General features: G+C 44.9%; 1 protein-coding gene across 1 annotated transcript in view; it reads left to right on the top strand.

Moving 5' to 3' along the window:
- The window catches only part of prkci (protein kinase C, iota), a 125574-nt gene that overhangs the window by 95591 nt on the left and 12225 nt on the right, over window positions 1–17758 (top strand). The window contains exons 15-17 of the mRNA XM_085989658.1: window positions 2350–2475; window positions 11091–11170; window positions 15186–15275. Coding sequence (XP_085845784.1) covers window positions 2350–2475; window positions 11091–11170; window positions 15186–15275 — 296 coding nt within the window. The remainder of the gene's footprint in view (window positions 1–2349; window positions 2476–11090; window positions 11171–15185; window positions 15276–17758) is intronic.

Here is a 17758-nt window from a genome sequence, read left to right as displayed (position 1 = left end):
ACTATATGATCAAACTGATTGTGTTTACTACCTATTGTGACTTCAGTCTTGGTTATAATTTTTTTTGACTTCATAAACCATTGTCCGCCCCAGTAGGGCCTCCTAGACATTTTGTAACACAAATATCCAAGTATGACATTACAGAGACACTGCTAAGCTTATTTTTCTTGAAGGAAGACTCTGTACTTGATTATAGCCACCCTTTTGATGCAGGGTTACCCAGGTCTTTATATGTCATCTACCCACTATTGCATTATTCAATACAGCAAAATGTCTCTGTTTTGCAGGGTATGACACACAGCAGTAAACTGGCCATTTGGTTTCAGCATGACACAATCTCATGAGAGTATTCTGTCAAACCCCCAAAAGCAGTCAGGAGATTGTATACCGCTATATTTTTATTTATTATAGCAGAACAATGAAGTAGTACATAGAAATACCAACACGGAAACCGGTCATTTGGTCCATAGTGATGTTTATCCTTCACACAGCAGTAGTCCTAATCACATGTGCCTGCCCTGTTCCCGTGATTCCTTTATTCCCGTGATTCCTTTATTCCCGTGATTCCTTTATTCCCGTGATTCCTTTATTCCCGTGATTTCTTTATTCCCTTTCTACAGCCACCTACCAAACCTATTTTTAAATGTTGACGTGGGGTACAATGTTGACAAGTAATTCAGACACCAATGCCTGATTATCAACCTTTTTCTGAAAGTATTCCATCAGTATGAAGCAGCGAGTTGTTGTGATCTGGAACGCGCTGCCTGAAAGGACGGCGGAAGCAGATTCAATTGTAACTTTTAAAAGGAAATTGGATAAATACTGGGAAAGGACAGATTTGCTGGGCTCTGGGGAAAGAGCGAGGAGGTGGGCCGAATTGGACGGCTCTTTCAAACAACCAGCGCAGGCACAATGGGCTGAATGGCCTCCTCCTGTGCTGTGATTCGATGGTATGATGGGCATTGTGGGATGTGTAATTAGCACAATTTTCCAGTGTACAGATAATTAGATACATGGAATAGACTCCTACCAAGTTGGTTTTAATGTTTTGTTTGATTTCCTTGAAATGAAATTGGGTGAATATGTGATTAAGAACATAATTAAAGGTTCGTCTTGTAAATACAGTGTATGTGATCAAACACTCCATGGAAGATTATAGCTCCAGGGCTGTTGGGGCCATGATAATGCCATCTGAGTAATGTTAAATGTATTTCTGCATGTTAGTTGAATTTCCTGCCGTTGAGCTGGATATTGTGGCTACATTTGCGGGTGTGTGTCTCCTATTAAAAGTTTTCCTTGTGAGTGGTCACCTCTCGGGAACGTAATCCATTTCAAGTCCACGACTAAACTGCCCCATCGATGGCGCAGGTACGGGTCTTTCTCATTGTGTACTTATAATGTTCGTTCGTTGGTTGTTCATCCCATACACTTTTTATTTTCTTTAAGAATTTTTCACTCAGCTGTGTTTATGGCTACCTTGAATAAATGAGCTGTTCGAGCCTGTACATGATGCACAAAACTTGAAGTTCACACAAATAGGTCGAGGACATGGAGAGTAATTCCTTTTATAAATTGTGGAATTAATGAATGATCATTAGTCATTTAATAAAATCTTAAACCTTATCGTTCCACTTGGATTTAATTTTTTTTAAACTTTTTATCTTGGTGGGGGCGGGAAGAAATGAAATCTTGTAGTCTTGACACTTTCAGTGAAAACAGCTGCAGTTACACTTCACTGAAATCCTAGAGGCAATACTGACGGGAGTTTGACCCAGGGCACCGCAGAGCGGGAGATTGAGTGAGTGCTTTCATAGAGAGGATGGCGAACAGCAGCTGAAGTGAGTCACTCCGAGCCATTCTCCATCTGCCTCTTAACAGGCACAACTCAGTCCTTGCCTTGTGAAAGAAGTGCAGCCTTCTGCAGGATGGCTGAATCGTGAGGTTGAATTAGCCTCGCCTGGGTTGGTGGACACTCTGGGATGGCTAACAGTAGATGGGAGCTGTTGGATTCCAACAGTGCATTAACTTGGCATCTCCATAGTAGTCCTTCTGATCCATTTCTTAGTAGAAGAATTATAGGAATTCCCATTGTTTCCAGAGGTCCAGAAATCTTCCGTATTCAACTTAAACCAGCTAAAGCTCTGAGCAAGGGGTCCAGCAGCACATGTCCTCTGGAACTAGCGTTGGCAGAGAGCTGGAAGCATATTGCCTGCCAGTCCACACTCTGGAGCAGGGGAATGGTGGAGAGGCCTGAAGAAAACCCAAAATGAATTTGTAATAATAAATGTAGTTTTGACACCTTTTATTTTTACGTGGATTTTTAAACTGTGTCATCTGTTTAATTTGCAGGTTTCAGTGTGGATTGGTGGGCTCTGGGAGTACTGATGTTTGAAATGATGGCAGGGCGGTCGCCTTTTGATATCGTGGGGAGCTCAGATAATCCAGATCAGAACACAGAGGATTACCTCTTCCAAGGTGAAATGTTACACCTTTCCCCTTTTGTTTATAGTTTTTCATCTCAACTCCGTTTTGGGCCCATAAGCTGATGAGTGAGCTGTTAGCATGTTGGCACTCTCCGTCTAGGCCATTCGGGCTAATCGATAGTGATCCTTATCAGTGACTGTGTTTATAGGTGAGAATTTAGAACATTGTCGAGACCATAAAAATTGCAGGTGCGAGCAATGGAAGTGAAACTTTGGTCCAGTAGAGGGTGCTGTTTTTAAACTGCGGATTTAAGCACGTTGACTTGGCACGTGTGAAAGTAGCTGTAAACTGTGCCTCATCGGGGTGTGCTTAATGCTGCCAATGGGGTCAAATATTGGGAATTCCCCTGCACACAAACAAATGAGAAGGGGGAAAATGTTCAGAAACGAGAAGGCAAGTCATCTTGAGAGCTGTAACTTTAAACCACTTAAAGATCTGACATGCAGCTTGTGTTTCTCGCGATATGCAACAACCAGCTTCATGGTGAATTTTAAGAAACACTTGTTTGATTTTTTTTTTAAACTTAGAAATTTAATATTATGTTGAACATTTCAAAGCAATGGTTAACGGGGGCAAAGCAAAATGGGAGTGTGGAGCACCGCAGAAAATGTGGAGTGTTTGGGAACGTAGGGAGGTGAGGAGAAGGACTGACGATAGCAAAACATATCACCGGTACCTCCTGAAGAAGCTTCATCCTGACTTTGCTGCCCCACAGACAGGAGGCCTCAAGCTGGTAATAGAAGTTTCAGCTGTGGCTCAGTGGGTAGCACTTTCACCTGTGTGTCAGACGGTGGTGGGTTCAGAGATCTCAACACAATCTATGCTGATACTTCAGTGTAGTACTGAGGGATGCGCTGTGTTTCAGATCAGACGCTAAACCCTCTTAGGTGAACGTAAAACATTCCATGGTGCTATTCGAAGAAGAGCAGGGGGTTCTCCCCACTGACCTAGCCAACATTTATCCCTCAACCAACATCAATAAAACACATGATCTGGTCATTATCACATGGCTGTTTGTGGGATCTTGCTTTGCGCAGATTGTCTGCTGTGTTTCCTGCATTACAACAGTGACTATACTTCATTGGCTGTAAAGCACTTTGGGACGTCCTGAGGTCATGAAAGGCGCTATAGAAATGCAAGTCCTTTCTTCTGGTGAAGAAACAGAAAGTTTAAATATCTGTGTATACCAGTTCTGCGTTACACCCTCTGCCTTGCATTGATCATTTTTATTTTTATGGGCTGTGCTGACCGCAAAGCCTGCGCCAGCTCTCGCCAGCATTCATGTTCACGCACTAATACAATAGCAAAATACTGCGGATGCTGGAAATCTGAAATAACAGCAGAAAACGCTGGAAAAACTCAGCAGGCCGGGCAACATCGGTGGAGAGAGAAACAGAGTTAACGTTTCAGGTCGAAACCCTTCGTCAGAAAGGTCTTCGACTTGAAACGTTAACTCTGTTTCTCTCTCCACGGATGCTGCCTGGCCTGCTGAGTATTTCCAGCATTTTCTGTTATTTCACGTTCACGCACCTTGCAACATGAGCGATTGGAAAGTGACCAGGAGCAGGATTCCTGGTGCTTTTCTTATCTCCAGAAGGCAATTTCACTGTTTCAACCACCTGTTCATTTCTCTGCAGCTTGCCCACATTTTTCTGGCAGCTTTAGGTTCAATCAGCAACTCAGTCAGTTCACTGTCGCACGTGTAACCTTGCACACACTAATTCCGATTTTGTGACTGTTCTTGATTGCCTGTGTGATTTTGATTTGGTCCCACGGGTTCTTTCCCTTTACTTACCAGGCGTGAGAATAAGGACCTTGAAACAGCCCTTTAATGATTCACTTTTCCCCATTGTCTCGGCCTTGTTTCAAACAAAAGTCACCATCAGCATTTGTGTAACTGATCTCATTTACAATTACTCAGACAGAGAAGGAAGGAATTGAGCAGTGCACCCGTGTTTCCTTAGCAACGTGACGCCGACCAGTTCCCCTGTGGTGTTGCTGGTATACTGAGGCAATCTAACTAGAAAGACTGGCTGGGGCGGTGTGTCTTTTCAAACATAGACTGTGCAAAATGGTGACAGATTGCCTTTCACTTTAAACCTACACCGGCAAGAATGTTATTAATTGAAGTTGGGCTTACGTGCCAAACAAGGTTGATATAGTGCAGTACTGGGTAATGCTGCCTAGCGGAACTCTTAAAATTTGTGCCAGTGGCATTAGTTATCTTTAATTCTCCTTTTATTTGATGTGTTGCTGACTTAATGTTACTCCTTAAGCCCCATCAGCTTGCTCCATCATCCAGCTTTCTTTCCGGAGCCAGATCTGCTCGACACTGAGCACTTCTCTTTTTACTACCCCAAATCTATATCTCTTGGTTCAATGAGCAACAAAATCTCTTCTTGATTGCTTCAACTAAGTGTTGACTGTGCTGTCTAACTGCTGTTTGGGTAGCTATCAAGCTGGGAGCTTTTAAAATAATAAAGACTAAGGAAGATGTTTATACTAGAGAAATGGGGCTCGATTTTCCCAGCCCAGAGGAGGCAGGTTTGGAGGCATGCGAGTTGTTAAAATTGCCAAAACTGGCGGGCGGGCCCGTTCCCACCTCCATCCCGCCTCAGAGCAATTTTCCCAAGTGCGTGTTTTCTGACCCGCTTTCCATCCCGCCTCCAAGAGGCGGGATTGGCCCTTAACCACTTAATTGCCACTATAATCCCATTTTGAGAGGCCTTTCCGATTTTAACACATTTCCCCCATCCTACACGCCTCCTCTGGAACATGCCAGGTAATCCTGGCGGCCTCACTAGTGGATTGCTTACGATCAGCTGCAGCTCCACCATTACAAAGGAGTTTTCACCGATGATCATTTGCAGGTGGCAGAACTTTGATGTTTCAGGTCTGGGGGAACTTTTAGCAGGCATACTCAGTGTTGTGGAAGTTTGGAGCCTGACACCCATCTCCAGTGTGACCTCCTTGGAAACCCCACTCCCCACCTTGACTAAGTGCTTCCTCAACTGAAGCATATACCAGAAGCATGGCGACCATTTAATTCCTTTCCTCCTGGACATCAGATTCGGATGAAGACCAGCCGCGGCAGCAGCAGAACCATGAGCAGCATCAGCAGGAGCGCCAAGCTGCTAGTCACTAGGGTGAGAGTAAGCTTGCAGGGAACATAAAAACTGACTGTAAAAGCTTTTATAGATATGTGAAGAGAAAAAGATTGGTGAAGTCAAGCGTAGGTCCCTTGCAGTCAGAATCAGGGGAATTTTTAATGGGGAACAAAGAAATGGCAGACTAATTAAATACATACTTTGGTTCTGTCTTCACAAAGGAGGACACAAATAACCTCCCAGAGATGTCGGGGAACATAGGGTCTAATGAGAGGGAGGAACTGAAAGAAATCAGTATTTGTAGGGAAATGGTGTTAGGGAAATTGACGGGATTGAAGGCCGATAAATCCCCAGGGCCTGATAATCTACATCCTAGGGTACTTAAGGAAGTGGCCCTAGAAATAGTAGATGCATTGCTGGTCATCTTCCAAAATTCTATAGCCTCTGGAACAGTACCCATGGATTGGAGGGTAGCTAATGTAACCCCACTATTCAAAAAAGGTGGTAGAGAGGAAACGGGGAATTATAGACCGGTAAGCCTGACATCGGTAGTGGGGAAAATGCTAGAGTCCATTATAAAAAGATGTAATAGCAGAGCACTTGGAAAGCAGTGACAGGATCGGACAAATTCAACATGGATTTACAAAAGGTAAATCGTGCTTGACGAATCATCTGGAATTTTTTGAGGATGTAACTGGTAAATTAGATAAGGGAGAACCAATGGATGTGGTGTATTTGGACTTTCAGAAGGCTTTCGATAAGGTCCCGCATAAGAGATTAGCATGTAAAGTTAAGGCACATGGGATTGGGGGCAAGGTATTGACTTGGATAGAGAACTGGTTGGCAGACAGAAAGCAAAGAGTTGGAATAAATGGGTCTTTTTCCGAGTGGCAGGCAGTGACTAGTGGGGTACCGCAGGGATCGGTCCTTGGACCCCAGCTATTCACAATATATATTAATGATCTAGACGAGGGAACTAGATGTAATATCTCCAAGTTTGCAGACAACACAAAGCTGGGTGGGCGTGTGTGCTGTGAGGAGGATGCCGAGAAACTCCAGTATGATTTGGACAGGCTGGGTGATTGGGCAGAAGCATGGCAGATACAATATAACGTGGATAAATGCGAGGTTATCCACTTTGGTGTCAAAAACAGGAAGGCAGATTATTATCTGAATGGCAATAGATTGGGAGAAGGGGAAGTGCAACGAGACCTGTCGTCTAGCTTCTAATCTCTTTTACTTCTTTTGGTTCTTTTATTCTTTTGTCCGATCGCAGCCCTGCCTTCGATCTAGTTCCTTTTCTCTCCAGTTTTGAAGAAGGGTCAAACCCGAAACGTCGGCTCAAATTTCTCTCCACGGATGTTGCCTGACTTGCTGAGTTTTTCCAGCATTTTCTGTTGTTATTTCGGATTTCCAACATCTGCAGTATTTTGCTATCGAGACCTGGGTGTCCTTGTGCACCAGTCGCTGAAGGTAAGCATGCAGGTGCAGCAAGCGGTTAAGGCGGCAAATGGTATGTTGGCCTTCGTAGCGAGAGGGTTCGAGTACAGGAACAAAGATGTCTTGCTGCAGTTGTACAGGGCCTTGGTGAGACCACACCTTGAGTATTGTGTGCAGTTTTGGTCGCCTTATCTGAGTAAGGATGTTCTTGCCATGGAGGGAGTGCAGCGAAGATTCACCAGACTGATACCTGGGATGGCAGGAATGACGTATGAGGAGAGATTGGGTCGATTGGGCTTATACTCGCTGGAGTTTAGAAGAATGAGAGGGGATCTCATTGAAACTTATAACATTCTAACAGGACTAGACAGACTAGATGCAGGAAGGATGTTCCCGATGGCGGGGAGTCCAGAACCAGGGGTCACAGTCTAAGGATAAGGGGTAGGCCATTTAGGACAGAGATGAGGAGGAATTTCTTCACCCAGAGAGAGGTGAACCTGTGGAATTCTCTACCATAGAAGGCAGTAGAGGCCAATTCATTAAATATATTCAAGAAGGAGTTAGATATATTTCTTAAGGCTAAAGGGATCAAGGGATATGGGGAGAAAGCAGGGACAGGGTACTGAATTTGGATGATCAGACATGATCTCATTGAATGGCACTGCAGGCTCGAGGGGCCGAATGGCCTACTCCTGCTCCTATCTTCTATGTTTCTATGTCACCCACCTGAAGGTGCACAGGCCAGAAGGCGCCAGAGCGCCACCATATTGCTGCCCGGGATGCAAGGGACGCACTCATCATAATCATAATCATAATCAACTTTATTGTCATTGTTAGTGCACAAGTGCAGTACAACAAAATGTAGGCTTGCGGCTCCCGAGAGTGTACATTTAGATTAAGACATTTAAACATTCAACATACATTTGGCTTGTAATACTTCAACATCAACATAACCATAATAAAGTGCATTGGCAGATGTGCAGGCTTTAGAGTTTATTTGTGGAGTTCAGTAGGATGACAGCCCTGGGAAAGAAGCTGTTCCTAAATCTGGTCGTACGGGTGCGAATGCATCTGTAGCGTCTCCCAGATGGCAGGAGGGCGAACAGACTGTGGCTGGGGTGGGTAGGGTCTTTGATGATGGACCGTGACCTCCGTAAACAGCGTTTCTGGTATATGTGCTCTATGGTCGGTAGCCGGGTGCCGGTAATGCGTTGGGCAGTTTTGACTACCCGCTGCAGGGCTTTCCGGTCATAGTAGCTACAGCTGCCATACCATACTGTGATACAGTTTGTCAGGATGCTCTCTATTGTGCAGCGGTAAAAGTTAGAGAGGATCAGGGGTGACAGGTTACATCCCTTCAGCCTCCTTAGGAAATCTAGACGCTGCTGGGCCTTCTTCACCAGAGAGGAGGTATTGAGGGACCAGGAGTGGTCTTCCGTGATGTGGACTCCGAGGAACTTAAAGCTGTCCACCCTTTCCACCACAACCCCATTGATGTGGATGGGGGTGTGACTTCCACCTTTAGACTTCCTGAAGTCCACAATGATTTCTGGCCAGATTTGCTTAGCCTGCACAATGAAACAATTTAGTCTCGCTCCTTCTTACCAGATCATCAACAATGGAGAAGTACCTGCGGAATCCTGTCACTCTGACCACCATTCTGATAATCGCAAGGCGTCCTAAGCCCTCAATGTGAAAGTCCCATTTGTGAAATGACACAGGATACAACTTCAACAGTTTGCCATCAAAACACTTTATAATACAATCACAATAATGGCTGGTCCAAAAACAAAACATAGAAACATAGAAGATAGGAGCAGGAGTAGGCCATTCGGCCCCTCGAGCCTGCTCCGCCATTTAATGAGATAAAACATCACAGCACCCAAGTGACTACCCTTATGACTAATTGTGCTTTATCTTCCTCTTACGCATGCTCCTACGTGGTGCTTCCCCTGTGGCTTCAGCAGATGTGGAGGCCCCTTGCTCGCTGTCTTGCTGCTCCTGTCTCGACGCCTTTGGTCGGCATCCTCTGGGGTGGCGAACCTGTGCGGGCTCGCCAACAGTCTGCTGCTCCTCCGTCTGTGCAGGGGCTGAGACGCCCATCTCATTTGGGTGAGGACTCTGGTGGGGCTCTGACCGAGGGCTTTGCTGTGGCATGGTCGTGTGAACGCTTGGAGAGGAACCCCCACTTCCTTGTTGTCTGCCACCAACATCCCTCTCGTGGGTCAGCCCCACTTCAGGGGTAGCAAGTGGCTTGACAGCACCTTGCTGCACTACAGGGGGTGCCATGAGGACCTATTTCTGCACTGGAAGTCTTACTCCAGAGGACTTGCATGAAGGTCTGCTTTGTTTGCTCAATAGCTGACCATCGCTGGTCAAGAGATGTCATTCTGTTCTGAACAATGACCATGTTTTCAATACCCTTGCAACTAAGCTCCTCCATGGACCATGGAAGGAGTGAGTGTAGTGAATGCATAGCATAGATGCTTAGAAGGATGCAAAGGACCCTCCCTGTGTGTTGTAAGTAGTTGTTGTCATGGCATCACAGTGATAGGAAGTGTGAGGGCTGCATGGTCGAATAGTTAAGTGAATGTGACCACAGAGAGTGAGGGAATGGATAAGGGTGCAGGGATGTAAGTGTCAAGTGGGATGTGGAGGAAGAGGTTGGCAAAGCAGAGTGCTGGTGAGGGGAGGCGATGGGGATCAGATTGAGGGTGATGAGAAAGTCATACTCACTTTTCCGGTGCGCAGAAGGTCATGAAACCTCTTCCTGCATTGCAGCCAGGTTCTGCGGGTCATTGAAATGGAGTTGACCCCCTGGGCCACTTGTAGCCACACAGCTTATTTCTCCCTGAGGAAGGGAACAGCACCTCCTTATTACAGCTGGCTCCGTACACCAGAGCTTGGAGGGAGGGCTCATCAAACCGTGGAGGGAGGGCTCATCAAACCGAGGAGCACACTTTTGCTTGATGGTTGACATTTTCCACAATTCAACTCCTTCATATAAATTGCAGAGCCTTTGCAGTCTCCAGAAGAATCAAGGCTGCCTGCAGGCCTTAAATCCAACAGCACTGATGACGTCATCGGAGGCGACTTTCTGTATGAAAAGATTAATTGGGCCAGTGGTTCCCACATGCAGGAAATCAATTGGCCAATTAGGGGAAAATCGCACTTTTTCAACGCTTTGGAGTCGGGTTCGTGACACGATTTCCACCCGACACGCCCCAGCCCGCCCACACTGACACGACTCAGCGCGCCCACACTGACACGCCCCAGCGCGCCCACACTGACGCGCCCCAGCGCGCCCACACTGACGCGCCCCAGCGCGCCCACACTGACGCGCCCCAGGGCGCCCACACTGACGCGCCCCAGCGCGCCCACACTGACGCGCCCCAGCGCGCCCACACTGACGCGCCCCAGCGCGCCCACGGAGTCTCGGGGAGACCTTATCAGAGTTTGCAAGATTCTTAGAGGTATAAATTGGCTGAACTCTCATTCATTGTTTGACATAATCATAAGCTCTGTAACCAGGGACAGCAAAGGTAAGGTGAGCACAGTTTTTAGAATGAATTACTTCACTCAGAAGTTGGTGAACTCATGTACTGCCCAGAGACGCAGTGGAAGTGGGTATTATCAAAAAATTCAGGAGTAAGTTTTTTTTTGACAAAAGAAACAATTGAGGAATGGAAGAGATGAGTGCAATGTGGTGAATTTGGAACCTCCCAAGTGGACTACAGTGGTCTTTCCTGGTTCTGAACTTATTTTGTTTAATACTTTGAAAGTCTGGGGAAATCCTGATCCTCCGTTACTGATCCTTCCTTTAGTCTGAACAGACTCGCACTTGAAATAAGCATTGATCAAATGCACCATTCTTTTCATATTTTCTCTGGTCCCGATTCAGAGTTAACTTTCTCATTGGACATTAACTGTGATGGTGCATAAGCTGGAGTGTGTACAGTTAGGATGACGTGTTGACTAGCAGTGTAAAGTGTTACATATTGGAATAATATTGGTGCTGGACACATTGTGAATTCAAACTTCTATTTTTGTGCATTTCAGTCATTTTGGAAAAACAAATCCGTATTCCACGCTCCCTCTCTGTCAAAGCTGCAAGCGTATTGAAAGGATTTCTCAATAAGGTATGGGTGATACTAGTTTCATTGCCTGTATTTTGTAGTCTGACTTTTTTTAGAAATGCATAAAGATCACGGAATAGCAGTATAATCTTTTTGTTCTGACGAAGGGTCATCGACCTGAAATGGTAACTCTGTTTCTCTCTCTACAGATGCTGCCTGACCTGCTGAGTAGTTCCTGCATTTTCTGTTTTTATTTCAGATTTCCAGCATCCGCAATATTTTGCTTTTGTAATCTTTTTGTTGTTGGTTTTACACATTGTGAACTCCAAGTCACAACCTTTTGCTAACTAGTAAAAGAAAAGAAGTTCACTTGTCAACTTGCACAGAACGTATAAAGCTGAATGTATTTCCAACCATTTGAAACTCCGCTTCAGTGTTCTTGGGCTATGGGGGCTGATGGTGTCATCTACTTGTCAGCAGCCCCTTCCATTGTGTGTGACAGCCTTTAACCATCTTGGCCCTACCTTGTGGAACTCCCTTCCTAAACATTTCTGCCTTGTAACTCTCCCACCTTTCAAAGCCAATCTTTTCAACTTCTATTGGTTGTCGACTCTAATTCTCCTGATACTGTTTGGTGTCTATTTCTCTTCTGCAAAGCCCCTTGGGACATTTACCGTAGTAAAGATAATCTATAAATTCACGTTGTTGTCCTTGTGCTTATTTTTTTTTTAATGTTAATTTTGTGTCTGCCTTCTGAACCAGAGCTTCTTTGAAATCTGTGGGTGCAACAGTAGTTCTGGGAAAATCTGAGGATTATATTGTCTATTATAGTTCAGGCAGCTTAATTCATGTAAATGCAATCTTGAAATCCCCTGATTTTTAGGTTGCGCATCCCAGGATTGCATATTAACATTGATGGAATCCCAGAATTGCAAACCTTACTAAGCTTTGACTGATCAGATTTGAGGAACCAACTAGAGATCAGGCCATCTTAGACTGGGTATTATGTAATGAGAAAGGATTAATTAGCAATCTTGTGCGAGGCCCCTTGGGTCGGAGCGATCATAATATGATAGAATTCTTCATTAAGATGGAAGGTGAAGTGGTTGACTCAGAGACTAGGGTCCTCAATTTAAATAAAGGAAACTACGATGGTATGAGGCGCGAGTTGGGTAGGATTGATTGGGGAATGTCACTCAAAGGGTTGACGGTGGATAGGCAATGGCAAACATTCAAAGATCGCATGGATGAACTACAGAATTTGTTCATAAAAATAAAACAAAAAAGGTGACTCAACCGTGGCTAACGAGGGAAATTAGGGATAGCATAAGATCCAAGGAGAGGACATATAAATTGGCCAGAAAAAGCAGTAAACCTGAGGATTGGGAACAGATTAGGATTCAACAAAAGAGGACAAAGGAATTAGTTAAGCGGGGGGAAATAGAGTGTGAGAGTAAGCTTTCAGGGAACATAAAAACTGACTGTAAAAGCTTTTATAGATATGTGAAGAGAAAAAGATTGGTGAAGTCAAGCGTAGGTCCCTTGCAGTCAGAATCAGGGGAATTTATAATGGGGAACAAAGAAATGGCTGACCAATTAAATACATACTTTGGTTCTGTCTTCACAAATGAGGACACAAATAACCTCCCAGAGATGTCGGGGAACATAGGGTCTAATGAAAGGGAGGAACTGATAGAAATCAGTATTTGTAGGGAAATGGTGTTAGAGAAATTGACGGGATTGAAGGCCGATATATCACATGGGCCTGATAATCTACATCCTAGGGTACTTAAGGAAGTAGCCCTAGAAACAGTAGATGCATTGCTGGTCATCTTCCAAATTTCGATAGCCTCTGGAACAGTACCCATGGATTGGCGGGTAGCTAATGTTACCCCACTGTTCAAAAAAGGTGGTAGAGAGAAAACAGGGAATTACAGACCGGTAAGCCTGACATCGGTAGTGGGGAAAATGCTAGAGTCCATTATAAAAGATGTAATTGCAGAGCACTTGGAAAACAGTGACATGATCGGACAAAGTCAACATGGATTTACAAAAGGTAAATCGTGCTTGACTAATCTACTGGAATTTTTTGAGGATGTAACTGGTAAAATAGATAAGGGAGAACCAGTGGATGTAGTGTATTTGGACTTTCAGAAGGCTTTCGATAAGGTCCCGCATAAGAGATTAGCGTGTAAAGTTAAGGCACATGGGATTGGGGGCAAGGTATTGACTAGGATAGAGAACTGGTTTGCAGACAGAAAGCAAAGAGTTGGAATAAACGGCTCTTTTTCTGAGTGGCAGGCAGTGACTAGTGGGGTACCGCAGGGATCGGTCCTTGGACCCCAGCTTATTCACACTATATATTAATGATCTGGATGAGGGAACTAGATGTAATATCTCCAAGTTTGCAGACGACACAAAGCTGGGTGGGCGTGTGTGCTGTGAGGAAGATGCCGAGAAACTCCAGTATGATTTGGACAGGTTGGGTGATTGGGCAGAAGCATGGCAGATGCAATATAACGTGGATAAATGCGAGGTTATCCACTTTGGTGTCAAAAGCAAGAAGGCAGATTATTATGTGAATGGCAATAGATTGGGGGAAGGGGAAGTGCAACGAGACCTGGGCGTCCTGGTGCACCAGTCGCTGAAGGTAAGCATGCAGGTGCAGCAGGCGGTTAAGAAGGCAAATGGTATGTTGGCCTTCGTAACGAGAGGGTTTGAGTACAGGAACAAGGATGTCTTGCTGCAGTTGTACAGGGCCTTGGTGAGACCACATCTGGAGTATTGTGTGCAGTTTTGGTCACCTTATCTGAGGAAGGATGTTCTTGCCATGGAAGGAGTGCAGCGAAGATTCACCAGGCTGATACCTGGGATGGCAGGAATGACGTATGAGGAGAGATTGGGTCAATTGGGCTTGTACTCGCTGGAGTTTAGAAGAATGAGAGGGGATCTCATTGAAACTTATAAAATTCTAACAGGACTAGACAGACTAGATGCAGGAAGGATGTTCCCAATGGTCGGGGAGTCCAGAACCAGGGGTCACAGTCTAAGGATAAGGGGTAAGCCATTTAGGACAGAGATGAGGAGGAATTTCTTCACCCAGAGAGTGGTGAACCTGTGGAATTCTCTACCACAGAAGGCAGTAGAGGCCAATTCATTAAATATATTCAAGAAGGAGTTGGATATATTTCTTAAGGCTAAAGGTATCAAGGGATATGGGGAGAAAGCAGGGACAGGGTACTGAATTTGGATAATCAGCCATGATCGCATTGAATGGCGGAACAGGCTCGGGGGGGCTGAATGGCCTACTCCTGCTCCTAGCTTCTATGTTTCTATGTATCTTCTATGTAAACTGTACTGTCCTCATTCATTGAATTTCAACATTTTGGGCCAGGCTGCTAGCGGTATTATCATAGGCAGCACATCTTAAGGAGCACAGAAAACTGGCATGCCTGCCCCACTCTACAGAAATGCATCTGTAATAGTGAGGCAGCACTGGCGAGGGCAGCTATGTGACAAATATCCTTACAATCCAAATGCTAAGAGACTGAGTGGTACAGTGAGTGAGATGATCGACTTTCACTGCCAGGGTCTGGGTTCAAATCTAGATGCGATTCGTGGTGTGAGAGTCTCCTCTGTCTGTAAGGGTCCTACATGAAATGAGCCTGGCTGTCTCAGCCCAGTTTCTCACGGACATGGGCACACATCACAATTCTGATCCAGTACTAATTGACACTAAATTGATAACCTTATTCTGAACGGAAATGGAATGGCTAATTTGGAAAATGGGAAGATGTTCCGCTGGTGCAGTCTGGGGTGGGCTTCTAAAGGTGGGCTGTGGCACATTGCTGGGGCAGAATAGAAGTAGCTTCGGATTGCACCTATTGGTTTTACCGGATTTGGGAGTGCTCGATGCTAACACTTGATGCCTGGAATGATAAATGTTCTATTCCCCAGCACTAACATCCCTCTCTCTTAACGACATCAAACTCGCATTAGAAAAAAAAACTAAATGCTGACTGACAGAAGTCTACCTTTGCTCTTCAGTATTGTCTTACAAATTATGCTTTTGTTCCAGGATCCAGCAGAGCGGCTTGGATGCCACCCACAGACGGGATTCGCTGATATTCAGGGTAATCCTTTCTTCCGCAACGTAGACTGGGACTTGGTGAGTTTGGGGTGGAACAGGATTCATCTTCAAATGAAAACTACAGCATTAAATGCATGATAGTGCAACCAAATGAATACTATTTCTCGTGGCTCTTAAGCTTCTTTGTATTTATTTTTAAATGTTTTGATTTTTTTTATATATAATGTATATAGTGGTTAGCACTGTTGCCTCACAGCGCCAGGGACCCGGGTTCGAATCCGGCCTCGGGTGACTGTCTGTGTGGAGTTTGCACATTCTCCCTGTGTTTGCGTGGGTTTCCTCCGGGTGCTCTGGTTTCCTCCCACAGTCCAAAGATGTGCGGGTTAGGTTGATTGGCTATGATAAATTGACCCTTAGTGTTAGGGGGATTAAATACGTGGGGTTACGGGGATAGGGTGGGATATGTGTTGGTGTAGGGGTTACGGGGATCGGGTGGGATATGTGTCAGTGCAGGCTCGATGGGCCGAAATGGCCTCTATCTGCACTGTGGGGTTTCTGTGATAATGCCTATTGTGACCTTGTATCTGCTCATTAGAGGGTAAATTTCCAGAGACCGCAATGCAGATAAAGTTAATACTCACCTGGAAAGTCTAGGGTTAATTACGAACAGTCATTGTGAATGTGTAAAAAGGCAAATCGTGTCTGACAAATTTAATTGAGTCCTTTGAGGAAATAACCATGTATTGATGGAGGAAATGCAGTGGATGTTATGCGTATGACTTTTCAACAGGAATTTCATAAGGTGCCAGATAGCGGGCTCGCTGATGAAATGGAGGCCCACAATATTAAAGGGAATGTGGCAGCTGGGGTAGGAAGTTGGTTAAAGGACAATGTTATGATTTGGGTCTGCCTGCTGCAGGTGCAGGTATCTACTTGTTTTCAGTCGTGTGAGTCACTCCCTTAAGGGGTCTGGCTGCCTGCTTTTTTTTTAATGGAAGTTTGCCTGTATTGCTAGAGCAGTAGTGAGAGCTGAGAGTGTAACAGTGGAACTCCCTTGTGATCGGGACTGGATCTCTGTCTTAACCACGTGTACTCCTTTAATCTCTCCGAAGGAGGGCCGAGTTAACACTTGGCGAGGAGTCAATTGGTGTGGTTCGTAAGCTGCTTTATTCCATGGTAGACAGAATATACAGGGATGAGGGGCTTCAGTTATGAAAAGAGACTGGAAAATCTGTAGCTCTCCATGGGAACAAACTAGGTTAAGAGGAAATCTAACAAAGGTTCAAAATTATGAGAGGTTCTCGTAAGATAAAACGGAGGGGGAGGTGGAATTATTTTCAGTGGTTGGTGAATCAGTAACTAGAGAGCGTGCATTTAATTTCATCACCAAAAGAATGGACGGAGTGGTTAAGAGAATTTTTATTTACATAAAGGGTTGTTAGGACATGGAAAGCTCTACCAGAAACAGTGGTTGAAGCAAAATTGATAGCTTTTCAAATAAATAATTGAAAAAGGAAAAATTTAAAGTGTGAGTAAATAGATGGCGCTCAGAGAGCCAGCACAGGACGATGGGCCTTCCGTGCTGTACAATTCTAGGATTCTCTCCTCTTTTCCTATACCCACTTTCTCTCTCCGTTTTTCCTCATCTTATGAAGGTGATTCTCAGTCTGAGGTATTGGTTAGCTAGACATGGCAGTCATCTGCTACATGTCCCGAATGGCCATTTGTTACAAAAGGATTATGATCAACTTTCATATTAATTTTGTTTCTATGTAACTCTGTTTAAACACTGAAAGCTGACCGCATCAATAGAATGAATTTAGGGGAGTCAGTCCAAAGATGTGAAGGAACTGAGTTACTGTAATAAGACAAATTCAAACTTGAGAACCATGGGTCTGTTACTGTATCTCGCCTGATAATTCCTTTCTCTCACACTGCCAGGCATAATGATCCCTGACAGTCGGTACTCCCAATGACAGTGATGTTGCTAAGAAATTAAACGTTTTTCCATTTTTGCACACCCAATCTCTGTCGGCCATTTCCCAGTAGGTACAGCACAATTTATTGCAGAGTTAAGTTCCCTCTACTCTGGTGCAAAAATGTGCTTTAATCTGAATCTCCGAAGAGTCCTCTTTAATCCATCAATATGACAATTCCAGTTCTCTCACTACTAGAAACATAGAAAAATAGGAGCAGGAGTCGGCCATTCGGCCCTTCGAGCCTGCTCCGCCATTCAATATGATCATGGCTGATCCTCTATCTCAATACCATATTCCCGCTCTCCCCCCCCCCCCCCCCCCCCCCCATACTATTCTTATTTCCTTTCTGAAGTTGTTAATTGGTGACAATGTCATTAAAAGGGCAATTTAGTGCCGAGGATTTGCATCTACAGGTAGACTATCCTTTATCCGAACTACCGAAAACCTCTAAAAACCGAAAGCTTTTTCGTTCAGCGTAAGTCGTGCGCACGACGCCGACCCCCACCGCCCACCCCCGCCGACCCCCACCCCCGACAAATTTCCCAGTCTTATAAAATACCTTCTGAAATCCGAAAACCGAAA

This window comes from Somniosus microcephalus, chromosome 6 (assembly GCF_052327205.1).
Source record: "Somniosus microcephalus isolate GS21.2 chromosome 6, FLI_Smic_1.0, whole genome shotgun sequence".
In the NCBI taxonomy this organism is placed as follows: Eukaryota; Metazoa; Chordata; class Chondrichthyes; order Squaliformes; family Somniosidae; genus Somniosus; species Somniosus microcephalus.
The sequence above is the reverse complement of the archived record's forward strand: the minus strand, read 5'-3'. Positions and strand labels throughout refer to the sequence as shown.